General features: G+C 36.3%; 4 protein-coding genes across 13 annotated transcripts; 3 read left to right on the top strand and 1 right to left on the bottom strand.

Annotated features, from left to right (window-relative positions):
* Positions 1 to 1,290: 1,290 nt before the first annotated feature.
* Positions 1,291 to 9,372, top strand: LOC124212956 (CYFIP-related Rac1 interactor B). Of its 6 annotated transcripts, none has more exons than XM_046613657.2 (7): positions 1,291 to 1,572; positions 6,618 to 6,747; positions 6,859 to 7,083; positions 7,296 to 7,630; positions 7,718 to 7,797; positions 7,920 to 8,046; positions 8,191 to 9,372. In XM_046613657.2, the coding sequence occupies exons 2-7, from the start codon at positions 6,663 to 6,665 to the stop codon at positions 8,326 to 8,328; spliced, it is 990 nt and encodes a 329-aa protein (XP_046469613.1). In that variant the 5' UTR covers positions 1,291 to 1,572; positions 6,618 to 6,662; the 3' UTR covers positions 8,329 to 9,372. The 6 variants fall into 6 exon arrangements, with proteins under 6 accessions (XP_046469613.1, XP_046469611.1, XP_046469615.1 ...); XM_046613655.2 differs by having other exon boundaries at positions 1,292 to 1,754; XM_046613659.2 differs by lacking the exon at positions 1,291 to 1,572 and adding an exon at positions 4,050 to 4,802.
* A 799-nt stretch (positions 9,373 to 10,171) lies between these two features.
* LOC124212951 (coiled-coil domain-containing protein 66) lies at positions 10,172 to 15,993 on the top strand. 3 transcript variants are annotated; one of them, XM_046613643.2, is made up of 11 exons: positions 10,174 to 10,420; positions 10,547 to 10,625; positions 11,294 to 11,537; positions 12,469 to 12,667; positions 12,871 to 13,121; positions 13,265 to 13,554; positions 13,680 to 14,459; positions 14,584 to 14,691; positions 15,007 to 15,108; positions 15,231 to 15,540; positions 15,618 to 15,993. In XM_046613643.2, the coding sequence occupies exons 1-11, from the start codon at positions 10,363 to 10,365 to the stop codon at positions 15,687 to 15,689; spliced, it is 2,493 nt and encodes an 830-aa protein (XP_046469599.1). In that variant the 5' UTR covers positions 10,174 to 10,362; the 3' UTR covers positions 15,690 to 15,993. The 3 variants fall into 3 exon arrangements, 2 of the variants coding, with proteins under 2 accessions (XP_046469600.1, XP_046469599.1); XR_006881778.2 differs by lacking the exon at positions 15,618 to 15,993 and having other exon boundaries at positions 10,173 to 10,420; positions 14,997 to 15,108; positions 15,231 to 15,368; XM_046613644.2 differs by lacking the exons at positions 15,231 to 15,540; positions 15,618 to 15,993 and having other exon boundaries at positions 10,172 to 10,420; positions 14,893 to 15,025.
* Positions 15,710 to 23,586, bottom strand: LOC124212955 (nucleolar protein 58). 3 transcript variants are annotated; one of them, XR_006881779.2, is made up of 6 exons: positions 22,972 to 23,586; positions 21,996 to 22,275; positions 21,604 to 21,890; positions 20,943 to 21,228; positions 20,669 to 20,822; positions 15,710 to 15,979 (listed from the first exon to the last, which is right to left on the bottom strand). XR_006881779.2 is itself a non-coding variant. In XM_046613654.2 (5 exons), exons 1-5 carry the CDS (start codon positions 23,158 to 23,160, stop codon positions 20,761 to 20,763), a joined length of 1,104 nt encoding a protein of 367 aa, XP_046469610.1. In that variant the 5' UTR covers positions 23,161 to 23,586; the 3' UTR covers positions 17,195 to 20,760. The 3 variants fall into 3 exon arrangements, 1 of the variants encoding a protein (XP_046469610.1); XR_011176487.1 differs by lacking the exon at positions 15,710 to 15,979 and adding an exon at positions 16,576 to 17,089; XM_046613654.2 differs by lacking the exon at positions 15,710 to 15,979 and having other exon boundaries at positions 17,195 to 20,822.
* On the top strand, positions 15,841 to 18,459 carry LOC124212957 (uncharacterized). Its single transcript, XM_046613660.2, has 3 exons — positions 15,841 to 15,987; positions 16,168 to 16,389; positions 16,531 to 18,459. Exons 1-3 carry the CDS (start codon positions 15,841 to 15,843, stop codon positions 16,945 to 16,947), a joined length of 786 nt encoding a protein of 261 aa, XP_046469616.2. The 3' UTR covers positions 16,948 to 18,459.
* Positions 23,587 to 23,628: the final 42 nt, after the last annotated feature.

Here is a 23,628-nt window from a genome sequence, read left to right as displayed (position 1 = left end):
ATAATTTTCTTTTTGATAAATTTCGTTTCTTAATTAAGTGTTTGAGGGTCAGCGGACAGAGCCGCAGTCTCAATAGGTAATATGAGTAGAAGTTGAAAAAAGGAACCTTAATCACCTTTGAATTTTTTTAAAATTACTTTTGTGATAATGATTGACTGAGGTTCATCGGGGTTTGTTACAGCATGGACTCAAACATTAGTATAAACAATCGAGTCTTACTTAATTTCCAAAAAATATTTACAAGTAGTATTTTTGTGTAGAAAGGGCTGGGTTTTCCGCTGCAAATAAGCCGTATTTTTTTTAAACCACGGAACGTCAGTTAAGAAATTATTTTTACACGCATCTCCTTTCGGAATGCAAATATGAGTGTTGACTGAAGATAAATATAACTGTGTATCTCTATCGTTTGATTAACTTTTTCGACAATGTCTCCCATCTTTTGCATCAAGAAAAGGTTTCTAACTTTGTTAACAAGTAAACCAGGTGCATGTTTATTGTGCATCTATTTCGATAACATTATTTTTGCGGATCCAATGGAGTTAGCTGAATTTGCGTAGTTGAAAAGTATACGGCGTCTATACGGGTTATATGAAAATAACAGTCTGTACCCGTTCGTCATTCCATAGGCATAATAATATTGGCCCCTGCATTATTTGGGTACACGCGGTGAGCGATGGTAACACCAGTTCTTGTTGTCTTTACTTACCGACCGCTTACCGGATTGAGTACGCGTGTAAGGAAGGACGCAGAGAGCGCTGCTTGACTATGTATTTATGTCAGCAAATTTCGATTACAAAAAGCCCCATAAAGCTAGCAGTTTTGTGCATCCGCAGTCAACGCTATAAGTCAGATACAACATACATACAACCGTGCTAGGTCTCATTGTCAGCTAGAGACTCTAGCACACAATCTGCATTATGGTGATCAGCAAAGATAGAACTACCGATTTAGCCTCGAAATGAGGGCGTCCGCCGCCGCCGGGACATTGTCAACGTTTCCATTAAATAACTCAGTTAATTCTCAGCGAATAAAAAACTCGAGCTTTTAAACTTCCTAGAACTCTAAAAACTGAGACAGTATTTTGCTGCAGAATGAGGAATTAATCCCAAGAAAGTAGAGAAGCGCCATCTGGCCGTCATTGAGTGCGACTGTCCTATTTTACCGGCATTTCTATTGGTTAAGAACTAAACAGCAAAATACTGCTGCGCATGAAAATTCTGCCTTAAATTTCACGGCAGGGGGGGGGGCATCTCTCTTCGCCCGCCTGTTCTCAATACTGTTTTATTCATGCTCTAGTCACGGCTCGCAAGAGTAACAGTTTCAGAGCGCGTAGTATGCGGTAGTGTGTAGGGCCGTTGCAGGACTTTACCGTGAATTTGCTGCTGCGCTGACTCCGGATCAGAGAACAGTGGAAACGAAAATTTCTGCGGTGTCGCGAAAAATTTAATATCTTGTTTACAGTGTCCCGGTAGTCATCGTCCATCGTAACAGTTTCATATTTATTTCACTTTTTAAAAACTACCAATATATTTACTATTTTTTCCGTTAATGCATAAGTGCTGCGTTCCTTAGGTGTGTGTTCATATATTCACTGCATGCATCAATATTCATCATTTTCACGTACTGTTTAATCGGCTGATAAATTTCATGTACAAAATGTCATTCTAACGCTGCGCGTGTGTATTTCGAGTGTAAACATCAACCCGTTGTTCATTTTAAGAAGCAGGCTATGGATAATCTAGCTTATTTGACAGGTGTGTATGTATGCATTGTATGTACGTATATGGGCATACATTATTTCCCCATGCAATATCTGTCTCCACACACATCTCAAATCGCTTGTGTAAACTTCTGTAACTCGTGTAATGCAATAATTCTGTTGGTGGCTTTTCTGGGAATATTTTACTCGGTTGTGGCTCGTGGCTTTGTGCAGAGCTGTCTACGCATTGTATTATCATATGTATCCTTTGTTTACTTCATCGGTCACTCACAAATCACTCAAAACTATTAGCTATTATATAGTTATTTTGAATAAAATAATAGTCCTTTTTTATCATTCATGAACTCTAGTGTACTCAACTTACCGAACGGTCATTTTCATTATGTTAACACCGATTTCGCTAAAAGTAGAGGAATGTTAATAAAAAATCAGATGTTTTATTCGAATGTGGTTTACTTGTAACAGTCGCTTTCGTCGCAGTCCCTTGCGATAGATTTTATTACTTCATGATTTCAGATCATTTTATATTTCGCTATGATACTGATTGCAGAATTTGAAGAATGCTTGTGGCAAACTATCCCTATGCTTTCTCTGGATGAACGTATGAATTTACGTTTTCGATTTGTGTAATGCGAAACTATCATTTGGTATGTCTTTATATCGTACATGATCTTCTACTGGAGGGTTTTACATGATGCCAGAAGAGAATATTCAACCAGTTGTTCGATATTCGAACCTACGTGTACTTTAACCCGTTTGTTTTCACAATACATCTAATAAAAGATACTTGACGTAAACAGGAGAAAAAAATCGGGTATCAAACTCCTTGACTGTGACCACAATTTAACTATGGCGTCAAGCTAACATTTGCGGTCAATTTTCTAAAAAAAGACCTGCTGTAAAAAAATATGAGTAAGGGACGTCGGCCAAAATCGTAAATTTTATTTCAATAATCAAATAATGGGTTCAGGATACATTTGTTCGTGTGTTGATACAAAACGAACCGTTTGAAAATCTAGCCGAAACCTTTTTTTATACCGACCTTTAGCACAAACAAAGGAAAAAGAATATAGTCCAAACAAAAGATTAATATTATAGCTACAAAACAGTAGTTAACTGGATAACAAATTATCGACGAAAAACATCATTTTTTCGGTAACCGATGCAAGATCCTCGATTTCTGCACTAAATGGCATTATTTTACGGCAAGTTTCTTGAACCAAGCACCCTTAGTCTAAAGTCAGATTGTTAAAGCTGAAGGGGTGAATTTACGAATGCTGAAGGACACATAATCTGCATATTCTCTTTAAATGTGTCCGCCGATTCGTGGAAGCGCGAAATTATCATTCGTAAAAGGTGTGTAAGGTAATATACTTTTGTGTAGGGTGCGGAGACTTTATTAAAATTAAAATTACCGTGGTAAAATTAAATGTGAACATATGGAGTGTGATGTGAGTCCCATGTCCCTCATACTTCCCTGCCAAGTCACCTCCCGCCGAGGTTTCCTGCTGCCGCGATGCCGCAGCGTCTCCGTCCAGGATATGACGCTTGTGACCCCCCCCCCCCCCCCAGCCTTCCTCCTGTTGCTTAGCCAAGGGCGTCGGTTTTCAACGGGTCAAAGAAATACATACGTATATTTATTTAATTTCATTTTATCATCCTCATTGTTGTACTCTGAATCGTTTTGATCGTTTTGCCGTCGTCAGCCGTCGTTGTCGGACTTTTGTTACACTTACCTACATAAGCTCTCCGAGAGTTGTGTTTGTAGCAGTACACGTATACGCATACGATGCTCACGGAACTAGGGAATTTATTATATGATTAACACGTACGCATCTAATGATTGATTTTAATCATGTACAGACCTAACGCACGCAGTCTGCATTTTGAACGTGGCTTTATTCTTGTTTGTTATAGTTAACGACTTCTTCACTTTTCCTCCGCGCGTTTCTCGTTATCCTTAACGGGTTACTTCGCGGAAATTAGTTACCGAGTAACTTTACCAGTCACAGAATTAAAAATAATCCTTGTATATGTATACCAACTCTTGTGGTCGCCTAAAAGATATCTGCGTTGAGACGGGAATTTTTTATCATCTCGTCTGTTATGGAAACAAAGTTGTCTAAATATAGCTCAAACAACCCCTGCACGGGTTAGGATATAGTACATAAATCCCGTTGCTGTTATTGGTGAAAAAATTGCCGTATACGGCCGTGTACACTGTACACGTGCTTGTTATGAAAAATGTGTGACCATCTCTGTTCCAATACTCATAATCTTCAAAATACGGTACTAGGTCTGTTTTTCCAACATCGGGAGTTTAACGGTTCATTTACCATTTTACGGAGCTGCCTCCAGTGATGGGTTAACTTTTTATGCATCTAATGTCATCGGCATAGGATCTTTTAAACCGTAGCTATTATCACCTGCTTCCATAATCAAGTGATACTACGCTGTCTAACACATAACGAGGTTGAAGTTAGTAACAAGAAGTATCGAAGCATTGAAGTAAATCTCTATTTTGCAACTTCAAAATTACTTCGAAGTAGTTGACTTTACAAATAGTGAATACATTTTGCTTTATTGTACGCGGTTTACTGAATTTTAGATTAGAAATTATACATCGTAAAACGTTATCATTACAAGCGTCAACCTCATAGCACCTATAGCTCAAATATAACCAGGGGGAGATAATTTTCACTTTCGGATATATGTGTCTATATACATATAATCTTGTTGCGTGTCGTCAACATTAACGCGACAAGGGCATGGTGGTCCGAAGATTGTTTTTCAACTCACGTCAGACTCGGTTAGGCATAGACAAAGTCTTTATTCCGGAAATATTGACAGCTGCGACACCGTCAATGTACCGCTTAAATTTGACAAACGTGATTAATTAATATGCGTTGAAAGGTTAACTCGTTGAAAATTAGTGGTGCAGTCCCTATAAATCAAAGTTACATATAGGGACGTGCACGTGGGATTTTGATTCCTGCATTCTACATTCGACTAATCAACTGTCCAATAACCATGATTGTCAATACGCATATCCTCGGCAATGAAATGGCAGTCTAATAACAGGGTGATCGACAAATATGTAATTATGGGCAGGCGTGTACCGATATGGCTGCATGGGTGTACATACGTATAACGTACATGGTGATCGTAGGCGCAGCAATTATGCGTGCCAGCTAACGATTTTTATCTTTCGTACGTGGCACGGTCACGGGCAGCATGCATATTCGGTGTAATATTATTATAGTTGTTTTTGTCGTTGTTGTTATTGTTAATAATAATAATAAAATTTAAGTTTATAATAAAATACCGTCATTGTTTTCTTCTTCTTCTTCTTTTTTTTTTTTTTTTTTTATTTCATATTTTCTCGCTTAACAAGTATTCGGCACGCAAATCCGGTAGTCAAGTTACGCGTTCCCATATTTTAAACATCGGCTTGAATATACGGAGTAAAAGTCATTTCACTCATCAGCATTTTCTGGGCCGAATATATTTCCAAGTTGAACGAAAAATAAGTAAAAACAGTTGTGAAAATTGCAATTATCGTTTCTTCATGCGGTTATAAGGAACATGCGGTCGTTCGTAAGTTTCACATGGGAAATCAAGGAAATGTGTTGAAATCCGATGATTAAACGGAAGGCTGTTTAAGCGAACAAGTTTGTTTCCTTCTTAGCTATCGGAAGTCCGTTGATCTCATCCGGATATACGTACCGTCGCTTCCCGTTTGATAGCTAATTTCTGAAATGACTCGCTCGACGTACATCAATCAAATTCTTCCGAGACGTCAGCCTTTGCTGCTAGATTGTAGTAATCAGAGTTCTGTATACACTTTTGTCAGCAATTGAATAACAGATAAGGATTGACCTTGTAATATATGATAAATAAGTCCTGACCTACGAACACTATTCGTTTTACTTTACCGCTTATCATATAGGTATATATTATGGGCAGATGCATAGATAAAATTCATACTCATTACAAACGGATGGGTCCACATATTAAAATAACATTTTACTTTTCCGAATGGATATTATGACTTTTAGAAATCGTGTAAAAGATTGAATCATACTCATCTCGGCAAAAAAAAAAAAGCGAGGAGAATGATCGAGAACGTTACGTCAGGCCTAGCAAAATATCGGTGAGAATTCTTTACTGGCAAATTCACCTTCGAAAAGATCTGCCAAATAATGATGATAAAGCGTTTGAATTTCGCTCCTTGCCGTGAAGTGGTTCTTTACAGGGGTTTCAGTTAGCTCCAGAAGCGCCGTCTAGTTCGGGGTGGTTTAACTGAAATCCATTGATTTTTCGAAACCGTCATGTCGTTTGTCGTACGCATATGATCACATCAAACATGACGGTCGTGTGAAGTGAATTTAAACATCTTCCGACTATATTGCATCAAGCTTGTCTCAAATGATCATGACTCTTTGAACAATACTGTTCACATCACCTAAAGCGGCAACGACTCTCGAGGATATTATTTTGAATCCTATTGTTTAGACAAATACGCGCAATCATGAGCTTGCCTACGTGATAGTTCGTGTTTTTTTCAAGTATAGAAATCAACTTGCTATAAATTTTAAATCGCAGGATTGTTCGATCAGATTTTTTCTTCCTCATCCTCGTGCACGAATATTTTTGATAATCAAATAACCTACTAATCTCTTATATGTACACGTCAATGTTAGCCAAGACGAAAGCAACTCATGTGCATCAATGCTGTCTTGAGCAGTATTTTTGTGCTGGCACGTAAACTCATCGCATAAAATTTGATTGAATTTTTCCGATCATAAATCGAAAATAATCGACCAAACAAAAGTTTACTCCCACCTGTCATTAAGCCAGTTTACATCATCTTACCTTTGTCACATCTCTGTTTCAGATGTCGTTTAGGGAACAATTATACATTTTATAGTTGAAACACACAATGGGGAAGCTGTTGAGTCTGTTGGCTCGTGATGAATCGACCTGTTGCACACCGCAAAAATATGATGTCTTCCTCGATTTTGAGAGTAAGTTACTGTATGCATATCTCGGATGATGTTCTTTGATAATTTACATTATCTGGTTCATCGTGTTCACTCACTATTAAATGTTTTTGACAAAACTTCATCATTCCTTAGATGCTCAGCCATCTGATAATGAAAGGGAAACATTTGAGGACGTGCAGCGGGTGTTAAAAAATTCTGAGTCTATTTTGGAAGAAATTCAATTTTATAAGGGAGCTGGGAAGGAGATCAGGGAGGCAATATCAGCGCCAACAGACGAGTGTCAGAGGAAAGCCTACCTGGCTGTGGCTCCGCTTGTTGCCAAATTGAAGCGATTTTATGAATTCTCGCTAGAATTAGGTAGGAGTACCGACATTTCGCTTATGAATAATTTGTAATTACTGCTATAATGGAAAACTTTCATTTACAAATTTTTAAACCAGAGTTTCTACAACACAAGTCAATCTGTTACTAAAATAAGTCAAGTTAGCAATGTTGGGTTTTGCTCATTAATATCGGTTTGGAGGAACATAATTACATGTCGTTCGGTCTTTTAAAGTAACTTTTTACAGAGGGTATCGTACCGAAAATATTGGGTCAGCTCTGTTCAGGAAATCTTTCACCCACGCAACACTTGGAGACACAGCAAGCATTGGTGAAACAATTAGCAGAAATCTTGGAGTTCGTCTTCAAATTTGACGAGCATAAAATGAAGACACCCGCCATACAAAATGACTTTAGTTATTACCGAAGAACTCTGACTAGAACCACTTTTCCCAAGGAGGATGATAATGAACGAGACATTTGTGTTGGTAATGAATTGGCATACAGGATGTCTCTGTTTTATGCCAATGCAACACCTATGCTTCGGGTACTCAGTGAAGCAACACTCGAATTCCTAAAAGATGTACGTATCACTTAAGCTTTGCCATACAGACCTGTTGCATCAGCGTCTGGAAATATTACGCATGATTTCTGTTTTTCTTCCTTTTAGAATGAGGATACACCAAGAGAAAATATTACAGAAACTCTGGGCACAATGGCTAAAGTCTGTTTGAGAATGCTAGAAAATCCGTATGTATCCATGTGTATAAAACTGTAAAAGATAAGATAAATTATACAATGACACTTCATACAAGTGTCAGTTCAGTGACATATGTAAAAACACGTTAACATATCAGTTGTATAAATTTTAGAAATCTGTTGGCACAGTTTCAAAGAGAAGAAACACAGCTGTTTGTCTTGAGGGTAATGGTAGGACTTGTAATACTCTACGACCATGTTCATCCTCAGGGTGCGTTTATCAAGGGGTCAAATGTAGATGTGAGTGTTTACAATTATTTACATTTTTTACATTTTATATTTATATTTCATCAGCCAAGGTGAAGATGGATATAAAAAAGTGATAGTGTGTAGAAAACCGCTTCAGAAGTTGATAATTATTCACGACATTTCTCATTGTTTCAGGTAAAAGGTTGCATCAAACTTCTCAAGGATCAGCCGCCATGCAAGAGTGAAGGACTTCTTAATGCTCTACGTTACACAACCAAACATCTAAATGAAGAAAATACTCCGAAAAATATACGTAACTTATTAGCCTCATGATTTCCAAAGCATCGCGGCTGCTGCATCAGAAGCTGAACCGTTCCAATGGAGATCTAAAGAAAACGATACCAAAGTACCAGGCGAATAAAACTGCATTTCAAATGGCGATTTTAACAATACCTGTATTATTGTGGTGATAGCAATAATGCCAACTGCCAGTAACGTAACGAATTCTACACTATTTATATTATACAAATGAGACTATCAGAGAAGGAATTGGTTGATTAATGGTAAATGATGATTGTAATTGTGAATAGGTTTCGCAGACATAAATCCAGATCATGAAAATTATTAGAGCATATCGTATCAAAGGCTAGACACATCTGATATTTTGATTAACCTGTGATAGAAGATTAAAGTTTAAATGTGTTGAAAAATTTACAAAATTTTAGCGTTAGTTTCGTGCAAAGGAAAAAAAAGTTTTCTCGACAAATTTGCAGGCATGTAAGATGATATATTATTCAAATCAAAGATAGTATTTTTCTTTTTTTTTAAGTCATTGGAATTCCAATCAGTGTATCAAAACAGTCATAATACGTAGTATACATACATAAATAACATATTCGTAGGTAGATAATTAAGTTATTGAGACAAGCCAAAGATATCGTAACAGTTCATACAAATAGATGGATATACCACTAAAAATGTTTTGAATATTTTGTGAAAGCATTCAAGTGGTCTTATAGTACTAATCCTTTTCATACACTATCCTTGTGGTGTTTCACATCACCAATTATACCGCAAATCATCGTTGTATATCGTCAGACCCGCGCAAAAGCAACTGTAATATTTTGTTCTGATATTACCAATCGCTTCCACTTCGCATTAAATTTGACATAGAGAATACCAAAGCCGACCATTGTCAGCTACGATGATTGCACGGCTATTTTGCATTTCAAAGAGAAATGGATACTTATTATACCGTCTACTTTCATAGAGTTTACCTTGGTTATATATATATTTTTTTTTTAAACATAATATTACGAGCACCGCCAAAAAAATTGTAAATAACGACCAGAAATAAATAAATATTTGGAATATTCGTTTCGTTACGGTTGATCAATTGTAGTGTAATATGTCTTACCACAGTTATGGTAAATAACAACGATAGGTGTTAAACAATATTTTTTTCACAACGAATAATATTATAAATAGCGTAATTGTATTTAATGCCGCAGACTGATGGAATATTACCTCTGATTGCCATTAAATCCGACAAACTGACTTGCGGTGTATCATATGCGGTGTATACATGATTTATTGATAATTACACACGGGAAAAAATAGTATTTTGCGGCCGAGGTCATTGTCCCCTATCACCGTCTTATATCTTATATCTCTTGTCAATACAACCGTCCTTGGCAGCGGTACCACACGGGGTTTGATTCACGCAATAGTTTCTATGGAAACGTGTGCCATATCGATCTCGGTATAACAACGCACGCGAAACCGCAATTCCGCGCTCAGGTGTTCAGGTATAATAATTTTAACAGGTGAACCGTACGGGTCACGAACGATCCCAGTGTAACATCTTAGACTGTAGCTAGCAATATTAACACGACCCGCGATGAACCTGCGGCAGTCTTTCCTCGGCCACCACCTGCAACTAGCATACTCATTCCGAATATCGTTATCGACTAATACGTGTACTTTCCTAATACAAATCTGATCTTGAAAATACAAACATAAGGCATTAGTTAACAACGAATTGTTGCTATTGAAATTTCTTATTCCTAAAAATAAATTCTGAAATTATTGTTTGATTGTGTAGGTATTACATGAGCGCGCCAGTGTTACTTGCTGTGGGCAAATATTCATAAAGTTAGTTTCATTCGCATACATACTTACGTATCTTAGTTTATTTTTATGATTTATCGTAGTTTATCATTATCATCAATTAATACTATTTGTCGTTTTAGTATATTTTTATATTTATTGCTATTATTTCGATAGTCAATTACAACAGTGTTCCAATTTACTTTTCCCGCCGTTCCTTTTCTTTGATACTTTTAAAGGATTTATAATTTAAATGAAATGAATGGCCGGATGTCTTTGGTGGAACAGAAAAGGCTTCAATGGGCAAAAGAAAGAGGTACGTTGACCCATCAGCAAATTGTATGAGTACAAGGAGAGTACGAGTACGTAGAGCAATATAATGCGATACGTTTTCTTGGATAATACTTGTCATTATTTCAAATTCATTTATCAAACATCGTAGAAGAAATGGCAAGACTATCGTGCGCATCGTGGGGAACGACCGTCAAACCAGTGGTGAATGTAATTCACGATGCTGTGAGGTGAGTTTATTTGCATTATATGTGCTGTTGTGTAAGTAAACACGAAAACTCAGTCATGGAAAGTGAAAAATATCGATTTAGGTCATCAATAGAACGTTAAGCTACGGCGCGTGCTATTGTATGTACTTAAGTGGGTAAATCATATGCATAAATGTATGTGTTATATATTTTTATTGGGCGGATCTTTCGCAACAATCTTAGAATAGGCCCAACATAAATTTTCCGCGCGCGCTACCGTTACAAATCGCGGTTCCTCTGACTGTGCACATTACATTATTACAACTTCTTTTATTTTGGGTTATGCAGCAATTTCTTTGAGTATTTTTATTTATATTATACTAAACCATATTGAAATATAACTATTTCTTGGCCGGATGCCGTAAGAGCATAGCTTTAACCTACGTAATATTTATAAAATACGATCAACGACTAGACAGACACAAAGGGGCTTGAATCGCGTACTCATTGTCAAACTAATATATATCGACTGAAAGATATGTGAATTCTAAATGATGTTTACTGCAGTGTTCTAAACTGTTTCCAAACGAAGAAAAACGTTGTGATCACCTCTTTTCTGCAAGGTGAATTATTTGCTCTTGATGAAAGGATAAAAAATTCATGTTTTAGGCCTTGTAACTGCAGTTAAGACAAAAAATTTTACGCGTTAGGTCAAGAATGTCGACACTTGCGGGGGTTCCAGCACTGAGACGCGGTTGTGGATCAAGTGTTGATAGCACAAAGAGTGTCGGTAGGGTTGCGGGGGAGACGCACCTTCTTCGGGCTAGTCTGATCAGTTTGCAGGATACTACGGATGTTAATGACCGTGGGCCAAATGGTCCTATCCTCAGACAGAGAAGCCCCAGTCTTCCGCCAATTTATACGAGAGAATCCGGTGGCTCGCTGCAGCATACGGTGAGTGCAACCTTTGACCGCTGATAAGCAGATTAAGACTTTTGCAAACTGAAATTGTTGCTTTTTTTTATGCAAGCAAAGTTTATCAAATCATCCTAAATTTCCAGCTACGGAATGTACGTTTTACTCGAAAATACGTGTACTGATTTACAGCTCTGGTGGTTATCATTTTTACGCCGATCTACGAATTTGATTCGATGATTAAGTAAGGATATTCGGTTACTTTCGCAGTTCTGGCATAGAATTTTTAGTAAAATATCGTCATTTTTAATAAATAAGTTTAGAGTGGCCCGCATTTGCGTGATCAATTTTCTTATAAGGATATAATTTGTTGCATAATATCTTAGAATTTCTGGTTTAGTGACATAACAAATGTTATTTTTTTCATAAGACTCACCTATTGAAGCAAGGTGAGTGCACATATATACGACAGATTCCGTCTACAAGTTCAATTCATAGCAAAATTCGAGATCGACATTCGAGTACGAACTTGACGGTTTTAAAGCACTTGTTATTCTAGAAAACCAGTAAAATTTTGAAATATTTTACCAACAAATTTTATCCAATTCAATATATGATATAAGAAAAAGGATCGCGTCAATGCGAGCCAATCTACACATATATACTCGTATATATTAAAGACTACTGTTACGAAATCTAAGTTCAAAATCTATGAATTGGTCCAAATCCTATACTTTTGCATAGAAATCTACGTAAAAATTTGTAGAAATTCATAGAATTATTTTCACCAGTGTTAGGGCATGGATCAGAGATGACTGACTGCATGTACGAGCTAAGTCATGGTGAAGCAACGATGAGAATGACGAATGTGTTTGTGACCAGCATAAAGTATAATAATATTAGGGTCATTCCTATTACACTCATGACATTAAAATTCAGTCACGCGAGTTTCTAATTTTGCGAACCTCAGTCCAAGCAGGTTGAAGTGGATCAAGTAGGGTTGCGCTATCAAGGCCCAGATCATACTCAGTTGAACCACCACAACAGCTACCCATTCCACAACCATATTCGAAGGAAGCGATACGGTGATTCGCCTCGCGAAGAACTCGGGGGTGAAACATCGGGATACGCGAGCGACTCCGCGGAGGTGCCGCTTCCAGCGGTTGCAGGTGAGTAAATACGTAAATATGCAAACGTACTGTAGTGGTGGCATAATAAAGCATTGAAGCTCTAAGCTGATAATTTTTTACGAAACTTAATTTGCTCCATGACTCATTTTAGTATACTCAATATACCTTGATTTACATGTAATTAGAAATTAAGTGGTATACTAATGGCGATATGATAATAAAATATTTATTATTATGTCAAGATTTACTTCCCAATTGCAAACCACCCGGAAGTGCGATGTCGGAAAACAATCTGCAAAATCCAACGAATTACAACTGCTATGTAACGCCTGAGAGCTCTCTCCCACCCTCGAGGAGATTGTCTGCAGTGCGAGGCTGTACCGAGCTGAGACCACGATGGGGCAGCCTATGGGGACAAGAATTGATAAGGGGAGATCCACCGCCACCCTCATGGCTTGAAAGAGGTCTTTCGCGAATAGACCATACCAGCCAGGTATCTATGATTATTAGCCAATGAGTTTGGCATAAAGCAAGTATGATTATATATTTTTCCCATGCATAGAAATGTGTGTAATAACTGATGAAACCTGTAACCGTGCTTTGATAATCAATTTTTCATGACTAATTATCACACAGGTGCTGGTAATAAATCATGAAAGTGCAAGTAGCCCTGATAGTTCCACAACTAGTTCAGCCGGATCAGATTCTAACAAAACCTATCTTCGAGGACAAAATGTCCCCTTGGATGATGGTGTGTTACAAGAGCGTGAAGTTAAGAGACAGAAGGCCTTAGAATTGCAAAATGCCATCAAGCACCAGCTTGAAGAACGAGATCGACAAAGAAAGGAGGAAAAACAGCAGAGGTTGATGGAGGAACAAGCCGAAGAAGAAAGAATCAAACGAGAGAGAGACAAAGAGAAACAAAGGTATGTTTCATGGCATTTTGTTGCTTTATTTTGTGATTCTACAGCACGAGTGGTTCCTTTCCGCATATTATTTGTATCAGTATCGAAAATACCGACTTCCTTTTTCTTCCTTGATATGGCTACAGATTTGAAGAAGAACAGAGGAAATTTAAGGAGAAAGAAGACACCGAGCACAAAAAAGCAGAGGCTATGCGTCAGGTGCTTGAGGCAGCCGAACGTTTGGCTAAAGAAGAGAAGAAGTACCGTAGAAAACACAACAATATGTTGAATCTTGGAAAGGATGAAAATAATATAAATGTAGATGCCGCTGAACCTGCAATGCAATCAGAAATATGTCCAAACCAGATCTCTGAGAAAAAATTTGACCATTCACCTGTCACAGAGAATACACAATCAGTAAATGATGGATACTATCTTAAACGAGAGAATAAAGAACTTAGTCATTCTTCGGAGTATATTTCTGGCAAGGAAAATAGCTTGTATAACAATATCCAAGAACCGAAAGTAAACACAATACAACTTCCAGTTAGCTCAGAAATTGCCATTGTACTAAGTGGCCGGCTACAAGATCCAGAAATTTTGAATGCTTCGAATTTACAAGTTAATCTAGTCGTTTCACCAACCCCTACCAAGTCTGAAAGTGTGCCGAATTTGTTTAGCGTCAGTAACACTCCTCTTTCAAACGTCATCAGCCCTGCTACCATATCACATGCAAGTCAGCATCGATATACTAAAACAACGGATACAAGACTGCTGACACCCAGCAAATATAGGACAACTATCGCCAGAGAATTTGGCACCCAAACGGATTTAGAAGACATGCATAATAATGCTTGTCCATATAAGGAAATGTCAATGAAGGAACGCAAAGAATCATTGAATACTAACCGGAGAGAGATTGAAAAGTTTGTATAGACATTCATTTAAGTCTTGCTGATAAAGGAAACATGTTACATAATATAAAATGTCATTAAGTGTTGGAAAAACATACAATTTTTTCAAGCTCAACGCTTTTTTGACTTTTAACAGATCTACTAATACTGTTCTTACTGAAGAGCTATCTATGAAGACTTTGTCTAGATCCAAAGCTCAATCACGCTCATCTCTTGAAGCCAGACCACGTTGGAATGCTAATCGGTGAGTTGCTATACACCTGAAAAAGTTTAAAGACTTCACATATTTGTCTATCAGCCTCTACTCAGATAGAAAAATGTGGTTAAAGCTCAATTTTAATTGGACACTATTAATAATATGCCAGCAATAAATCAAAAGTGCTAATATTGTCTCCACTTTAGTGTATCGTCATGCTCAAATTGCTATATTTGTTTGCATTCATAGTATAAATTCATCTACAGCTTCAGTATACTTTCGTTTCACTGTCTGGGTATGCACTTGTCCAGTATACCTATGGAGCAGGTTTTAGAAATATCATTAATTCAAAGATTCTATCAGACCGGGTACTCGTTATCGGACTCAGAGTGAAAAAGATCCACACTACCAAAGACGCTTGAGATTGAGAAGACGCCAACTTGATTCAAGTGATGATGGCTCTAGGTAAATTTTCATTGTATTTTACATGAAATTAATTGAATTTACTGTTGTACGATCACGTATTTATTATTAGTTTGGTTCAATTTGGTATCGAATATACGTTGGTTTATGTCTGCATTCAATAGATCTCCATCCCTTGAGCGGAGAAAACCAACCAACTTAAAATCAAAAAATCGTAACACAATGAGGCGACCTATCAAACTGGATAGTTATGATGCAGATCTGTCTATGGATAGTCTTAATTCCATAGTACCTTTAAAAGTAGATAAGAACGGAAAAATCCATATTGACAATAATAAAAATAATAAAAAAAACAAGCCGCAATCAAATGAAATAATTAATGATGAAAGAAGTTTGTCGATTAAAGAAGGAAACGAAAAGTTGAATACTTGGTATAACAGGGAAATTTTGTTACAGCTAACAACATTGCGAAATGTGGGTAAAATGTTGTCAAGATTATTCAAATCAGAACGTAATTTGTAATCAACTACATATTCTCTAATATTTTACAGGGTCTCGCAATGAAACAAAAGGAGTGGGACCCACAGAGGTGTCTCGTGTCTCCGAGTGCGGAGTTTGAGTAACCATCCACCAATAAAACAAATTCTAAACCATTATGTTTATTTCCATTACAGTAGTAAAATTTTTGTTTAAGGAAGCAAAATGAAAGGAAAAGAACATTTCCATAACAGCAAATGTGTCTTTTCTTATATTACAGAGTATAGCCTAGTTGTAATGGCTTTCCAGCTTGACGATCTTCTTAGAGATGATAAGAAAGATGCCAATCTGATACCAGATTTGAGCAAAGCAACCTGCAATTCGCAAGAGGAGTTTAGAAGACTGCTTGAGCGTTGTCCAGAGTATAAAATCAGATCTGAAAAGGTATAGTGTTAATTCTTTGATACTAAAGTTCATCATTAGAACCTATCCAAAAGATTTACATTAATCCCCCTGTTCTTATTAACAAGATTTGAACAAATTGCAGTCAGTACTCCCTGAAATCCCTCTGATGGACCAGTACTGGTGGTTATACATTTATCATGATGTAGTGTGTTTTAATAGGTAAAGAAAGAAGATTCAAAAGTACGTGACAAAGATTTCACTTGGCGTGCAACAAAGCGTGAGCTCAGAGCAATAGAAAAAGAATATGGTTACGGAGACCCTGTGCCACCAGACATGAGAGGTCTCAATCTTGCTGAATTACAACAAGTATCTATAGATTGGAGGATGCTAACACCAATTCGTCCTAAGTTGCGTCAGGATGAGGAAATGTTTTCCAGGCTGGTAGGTGAATTCAAATCTGTCACATGCAGTTGACTAGGTAAATTCTATAAATACAGTTATCGAAAAATGTATTCAATAGTACGACTCTTGAACGTCCATTAGTATTTATTAATAACAACTCACAGATGACTTGTTTTAAAGGTTGATATGGGGAAGTTGGAGATAAAAACGGCTGCGAAGGAACGACACAATTTCACAAGTCCAATTAGGCGTAGCAAAAATAGAGCTGGAATAATCGAGAGCAGCGTAAAAATGTGTGGAGATTGCGGTGAAGAGTTTTGTTATGGAGAATCCTGTGGTGACATACTGTATGATTCTTGCATACGAGTTACGGTAGCACCTCAGCAATCAAAAATACAAGTATCAGCTGATACTGCAGCTATTATTGCTAAAATGGACAAACCAAAAAAAAAATCGAAAAAGGCTAAACTTGTGCGTTCTAAATCGAAAAAAAAGAATAAAAGTGGTAGAAAGAATGACAGTAAAGATATAACAACTGAGAATTCACCCAAAGAAGGAAAGAAGTTCAAACGGAAATGTAAGAAGAAGACAAACTAGTGTAGTAAAATAATAAATCAGTTACAAGCCAATGACGGAGCAAAAAATTCACACATTGTACACAGTGGTGTGAAATAAATATATTTCATTAGTATGCTCTGCATATAAATCCGAATTGCGCTGATTCTTTTCAGCTTATTATCTGGAAAACAAAAAAAAAATTAATCTATCATAGTCGAGGATGAGAATATCAAAACCAATTTAAAAATTGTAGAGTTGTTGAATGAATATAATGCTATTACACAAATGCTGGAAAAATATAGATTTATTCCATTTCTTTGAATTCACAAGATTTTCACAATCCAAAACTTGATTTCATTTTGACCCTGACACTATTTAGTGCCTATTATTTATTCTTCTATATTTTTTCCCCAATTAAAGATATAAATATACCCATTGTGTATCAGTACCCATTCATTCAGATTATATCTGGTGTAGGTGCATATTCAAAAAAACCCAAACAATTAGAGTTTTTCAGGAAAAACTAATTTACATCTGAATTTCTCTTACAATAACTAAGCATCGTATGCTACGCCAATAATTTTACATTAGAGGGAATTTGAAATACATGTATTATCATTGAAAAGTTCTCATATTCACTCACATATCTTGCAGTTACTGGTTTGCAAGTATAAAGTGATACAGGAGCCCTCCTATTTTTGGACAGACCGGTTAACAAAACGTTATTAACATCATCTACGTTTGAGTATCGGTGTCGAACATAACGAGTATATGGCCGTATAACTACAACTGGTGATTGCAACGATACAAAATGTTATTAGCATCGTTCTTTGCTTCTTACTATCCACTTTACCTTGTGGACTCTTATATCAGATATTATTAACGATACATATTTGTATTATAAGCAGGACATAAATAGCACTACATTTAACACACATACAAATAGTTGTTGCTATGCTTGCTAGTTGGAATGGAAGACTATGGACAGCAGCTTGACAGACATAGTTGGTCGTATTTAGGAGTAATACATATTAAAATATTACTGTAGCCTTTCCTTTCTTAAAGTGACCAAAAATTGACTGGTCAGGTCTGATTCCTTGATTTCAGTTATATAATAATTACAAAAGATCAGGGTATTTTTCACAGAAATAAAATAGACACATTTTCGAGGGTTATCGATCTATCTCAACAAAACTTAATTCATGTGGGTACCAAATTGAATTTTCATTCTATCAAGGTATTGCGGAACAGATTCCGATTACCAATGCATTTCCAGAGCTGCATTTCCATAACTAATATAATGCCACATTTATACAAATATTATTCATAAATTACATCTAGAAACAAACACTACACATATTCAGTTGAAATAGCATATCATAGACTCAGTAGTCAATTATGTTGTGGCGTTAAGTGTTTGTAACAACTAAAGGCCACAAGATAAACCAAAAAGACGACGAATATATTTAATATTTGATAATCTCAACATATAAAAAAAATCTGCAATCAGCTCGTGAATATTCGTAAGAATATATATTTTTTTTCAAAGCAGTGGATATCAAAAAAGTGAAAGTATTTAGATTAAGCATTTAAGTTTTATCGTGATTCAAACATCTAAAAGATTACACATTTCTCCTGATAAATAAGTTCATTTTTGCTGTGAATGTACGTAATTTTGTCACAAGTATTATATTATTGTATGTACAAATTTAATATTCAAAATATGATATCTATAATATATTAGTAATAATAATAAAAGTAGTAATAATAATAATAATAATAACAACAACAGTGATAACAATATACAAATCTCAACTGTGCCGTAGGCCCATCTTTATAAAATCATTACAATGTACCGTAAAACAGAATCTATATGCATTATACGCAATTTTGTGGACTAGCATTTACAAAAATATCAGGAATGCTGGCTATAGCCGTTTCAAAAAGCTGCAATTCGTAGTTGTGTAACAATTTTAATAGAATCATAATTTTACTCTGAAATAATGAACGAGATGGAATTGAATGTTTTAATTTTTTGGCACATAAACAAGAATAGCTGTTGGAATCAACTTGGCAAATTTAGTTTGAATGTAAATACTGTATAAACATTGAACACCGACAGTCACATATAATATGTATTATGTACATAGTGTCATTTAAAGCTACAGCTTCAACGTTTCAACATTTTCTTTTTCATGTATCAAGTTCGAATTATCAAATATATCTGAGGCAAAAATTAAAAAAATTACAATTAACACATTTGCTACACCAGGAATCATTATACACTCTATGATACATTGACAAACAGTATAGAATCTAGCGCAGCAAATGTGTTGAATGTATTTTTTCATTAAAAGTAATATTTTTTGAATTAAATATTTTTGGAGGATGTTCAAGTAACGAGCTTCAGGTATCAAGTACAGTTATCACATTGTTGCACTGTCTTCACATTTATCATTTTTTAAAATATATCACCATTTCATTACACGCATACGGAATCGTTTGCTTTATCATAAAATAATTCTAGCTTACACACTTCCGTGCGAATTTTTTGAATTACATACATCATTATGCTTTTGCAGGTATTTCAGGATCAGCTTCTACGATTTTTCCTTATATTCTTTTTTTAATTTTTTGTCTTTTTCTTACTATGTATGACAAAATATAAGTTGCAGCACTCAACATAAAGCAAGAAAAGGAGGTAAGACACCGTGCAAAGTAGTTATTGCCAAAGCCAGCCTACACGTGTACACATCTCAATTATGTAACGTCACACTCACGCATACACACAAGAATACGCATGCACACAAACACACGTGTCTTTATTTATGTATAAAGTTCATATATTATTTTATGTATACAGCTTGTTAACAGCCAAATATTTAAACTAAATATCCATTACACAAAAAAATAAATGGGCGATAATGTAACGTTTGGTAATTAAATACGTAAATTAACTATGTAATTTATTTTGCCGACAATCACGAGATACAACAGGTAGTTGCCAGCTGATTTTGATTTTACAGTCGGACACTCTGTTCAGAAACAGCTCAAATCTTGAAATTACCTCAGTTTTATATATCCAAAATGCGATCAGCATTTCACAATTTCATCCCATTTCAGATTGACAGTTTCTACACGCCCAATATATTGAATTCTGGAAATATTTGGCTGAGAACAAAGCTACGTAAGTCTTGTTCCACGATGAGATCTAAGCTCAACAACAATCAAGGCAAGTTGGACACTCCGCTCATTTTTAAACAGGGACGACTGATTCTAACTGCCTATCGACAGACAGTTCAAGGTTTTTTTTTTTGCAATAATAAATAATTGCATTTAATGTTTAACTTTGCAGGTAACCAATGCAAACGAGACTCTTGCAAGCTTTTAAATGTAATAAAAGCTACCAATTTCTCTATATACTCCAAAGTTATGTACTTCACGTAAATGTTTGTTACCATAAACAAATGAATTGTACAGTCAAAGCATTCCATGCTGAGTGAGAGTTTTGTTAACTTGATACTACTGAAACAATTACTTCAAACTCACCATAATTAGATATTGAAAATGATGCTTTATGATGTGCTATTGATGGATAAGAAAGTATATTTAAAAAAATGTTGATTTCCAACTTGATGGTGATGCAGTGAGTCCTACAATGGGACATATGGACGCCACAGAAATGAGTCAAACCAATGTTCTTTGTACAGTGGAGCGGAGGATTTAGGCAGGTGATTCACGATTAGATCAATTGACACACCTGCTCATTCCAACCTAATAACACGGCTGTGCAACAGCTCTCATTGTTAATTTTGCTATAGAGAATGCTGTTATACTTTGGCCCTGTTCTTCTCAGTTGTCCTTACGAGCCTTCTTCTTGCTTTTCTTTTGTGGCTTGGCCTCAGTCCACACATCTATACAAAAAATTGTACCAATACATTAACCTATTAGTAAATACTTCAGGCAGTAGGAAGAGCCGTACTGATTTAATGTAATACAGAAAAGTTTGTATTAATTTTAATTTCAGTCCTTACCTCCCAACTCGTCAAAAACCACTTTGTTGTTTTCTTCAATTTTTTCAACCTTCTTTTCCTCTGCTGTTTCAGTTTTTGTCTTCTTTTCTTGTTCTAATTTTTCTATAATTTTTTCTGGTTTTTCAGAAGAGGATACATCAGCTGATAGTGCGTTTTCATTCCCAATATCCTTCTTTACCTTTTTAGCCTTACTACTACTCTTTTTTTCTTCAGGCTTCTCAGATTTCTCTATCTTTTCTGATTTCTGTACTTTTTCGAGTTTCTCGGGCTTCTTCGGCTTCTCAATCTATATCACCAGCAATATATCAACAAGTTTGTATGCACATTAATTATCTATATATAATCATGTAGAAATGTCTGGATTAATCAGATTGAAATTACACCATTGGATAACAAGAAACTCCCTACATTGCATCTGATTGATATTGCTGACTTGCAAAGCGATTGTTCTGAAGAATGTTTAATCTGCGTCAATAATGTGAGGATAGCAATAATGTTATCTCTGTTTTAACCTTTGGATCCTGACATAATGCCCTTATTTCTTATTGATTATTATTTGCATACTATGTATAAACGACTTTTCAAATGCTGATAATGATAGAAATAACGAGTTATTCCACTTTCCTTTAGGCAGCCGTTAAATTATCTCACTAATTCTCACCTTTTCTAACTCATCGGCTTTCTCTTTGTTTTCGTGAGTTTCAATCGCTGGTTCAACATCAGTAACTGGTATAAGAACAACTTCTTGCTTATCTTTTTCTTTTAGTTCTTTATTTTCTGTATCCTTGGCCACTTTATCTTTAATTTCCGGCTGTTCCTTTTCCTTTTTAGTTACGTTGGTAATCAGCTCTGCAGCCTTTTTTCCTTCCTTTTTAATTTTCTTGGATGGGGTATCTTCATCTTTTTTCTTGTTCTTTTTGTCCTTTCTCGAAACCGGTTCCCAATTTCCTGTAATTCCCAAAAATAAAAAGCTTTTTCCCTTATTCCTACCGTCAGTTTATACATATTCTACCTGATTATCATATTGTTTTAACGTAAATGATAGATACGTACCATCATCAAAGTCAACTGGCTTTTCCTGAGAAAGATTCTTTAAATTTTTTCGATTCTTTACTAACTCTCCCTTGTTTTCTTTTCCAGATTTTAAAGTGTTGACAGCCTTTTCTTTCCTAGCAACAACTGGCTTGTTGTCTTCATGTTTGCGCTCCTTGAGTTCCCTGCCTACCTCTTCACTTTTTGAAGCATTTTTTTTAACAGCCTCTGCTTTGACAGGTACTACTTTCTTAGCAGGACTTGATTTTTCTGTAGTCAACTGTACATTGGTAGTACGACTCTGCAATGTAACGTCAATGAATCTGAGTATAAATTGAAAATTGATAGATTTCTTGAACCAAAGTTAGCAATGATTTCCATTCACTGTAAGTACCTATCTTAAGTAACGTCCAATGAGAAATACATTAAATGAATAATGAGCATATGTTGGTCGGGCTGGAAAGATGCGGCCAGGTTTTACAGCCTTTACGGTAATATGAAACATGAATCGTTGATAAATGAAAGAAATCGTAAGTGTATTACTTAGCGATCATCTCATATTTCTCTTTTTAATGGCATGCATTGAACAGAGAAAGCATGTCATCACGGAAAGAGTCAACAAGAGTCAAACGAATCCACCTTATGTATGCATCATGAGTTTTTATTTAGCAGGATAAATTGAGGCGAATATTCGATGATTCAGTTACGTGTATAAAAGGGCGTAAATTTGAAAATAGAAAGGTAAAAGTACAGGGCTCAACGTCACAGGTGACTATTGGCAGAAACCTGCAAACGCGTTGTGTGACGCGACGGCGTGTATGTACGCATGTGATGCATACATACATACTTACGCAGAGAGTGCCATGTTGTCAAAACGTGTAACCATATGGTAGGGAGGCCAGCTTAAGGACGCTCCTTCAGATTCGGACTAGCTGACGATTGTATGACTTTAATCCGGAGCACAGCAGAAGAAAATGTTTTAAATAATTTATCATACCTTTTCTTTGATCTTGTTGCGCTTTTTGCCAGCTGGCTTCCGGTCCACGTCGGAACCCGACGTGAGCTGGGCAAACGGTGGCTGCTCCGCATTTTTAAAACCGAATACAAACACTAGAATGGCGCACGCCAACACAATGCCGATAGGTATCGCGTACTGGGAATGTTGCAACAACGCATCCACGTCCATTGTCGATGCTAGAGGTTAATACTAGTCTTTTCGCGTTAAATTTACGTTTGTGATTTTTCAAAAATCCCTTTTGGTGATTCTGTGTTTTTTTTATTTTTTTAATCGCGTTTTCTCACAATACTTCCCCGATGATGGAGTGTCGAGTGAGGTACCGAAATCTAGCCAAATATTCACCGATTCGAACCAGTTGGCCCAGGTTGGTGATTGACACTCGCGTCTGGCACTCACTCGCTACAGCGCTCGTCAGCGCTGCAGTACCAAACCAACGGGAAAGTAGGCAGGGAAGGGAAAGGGATTTATTCCACGTGTATGCATGTATATTACACCTACAAGGCGAAACACACAGTCGAGGGCGAACAAGAAAACCGCGCAGGGTATGTAACATGCCGTGCGTGGCGGTGTTGAATTTTGAAGTCGTGTTCTTCCGGATGTAGAAATCCACACCCCACCTATGCCAAATCTCACTAT

The sequence above is a fragment of the Neodiprion pinetum genome, chromosome 2 (assembly GCF_021155775.2).
Source record: "Neodiprion pinetum isolate iyNeoPine1 chromosome 2, iyNeoPine1.2, whole genome shotgun sequence".
NCBI classification, from domain to species: Eukaryota; Metazoa; Arthropoda; class Insecta; order Hymenoptera; family Diprionidae; genus Neodiprion; species Neodiprion pinetum.
This window is presented reverse-complemented; position numbering and strand designations above follow the sequence as displayed.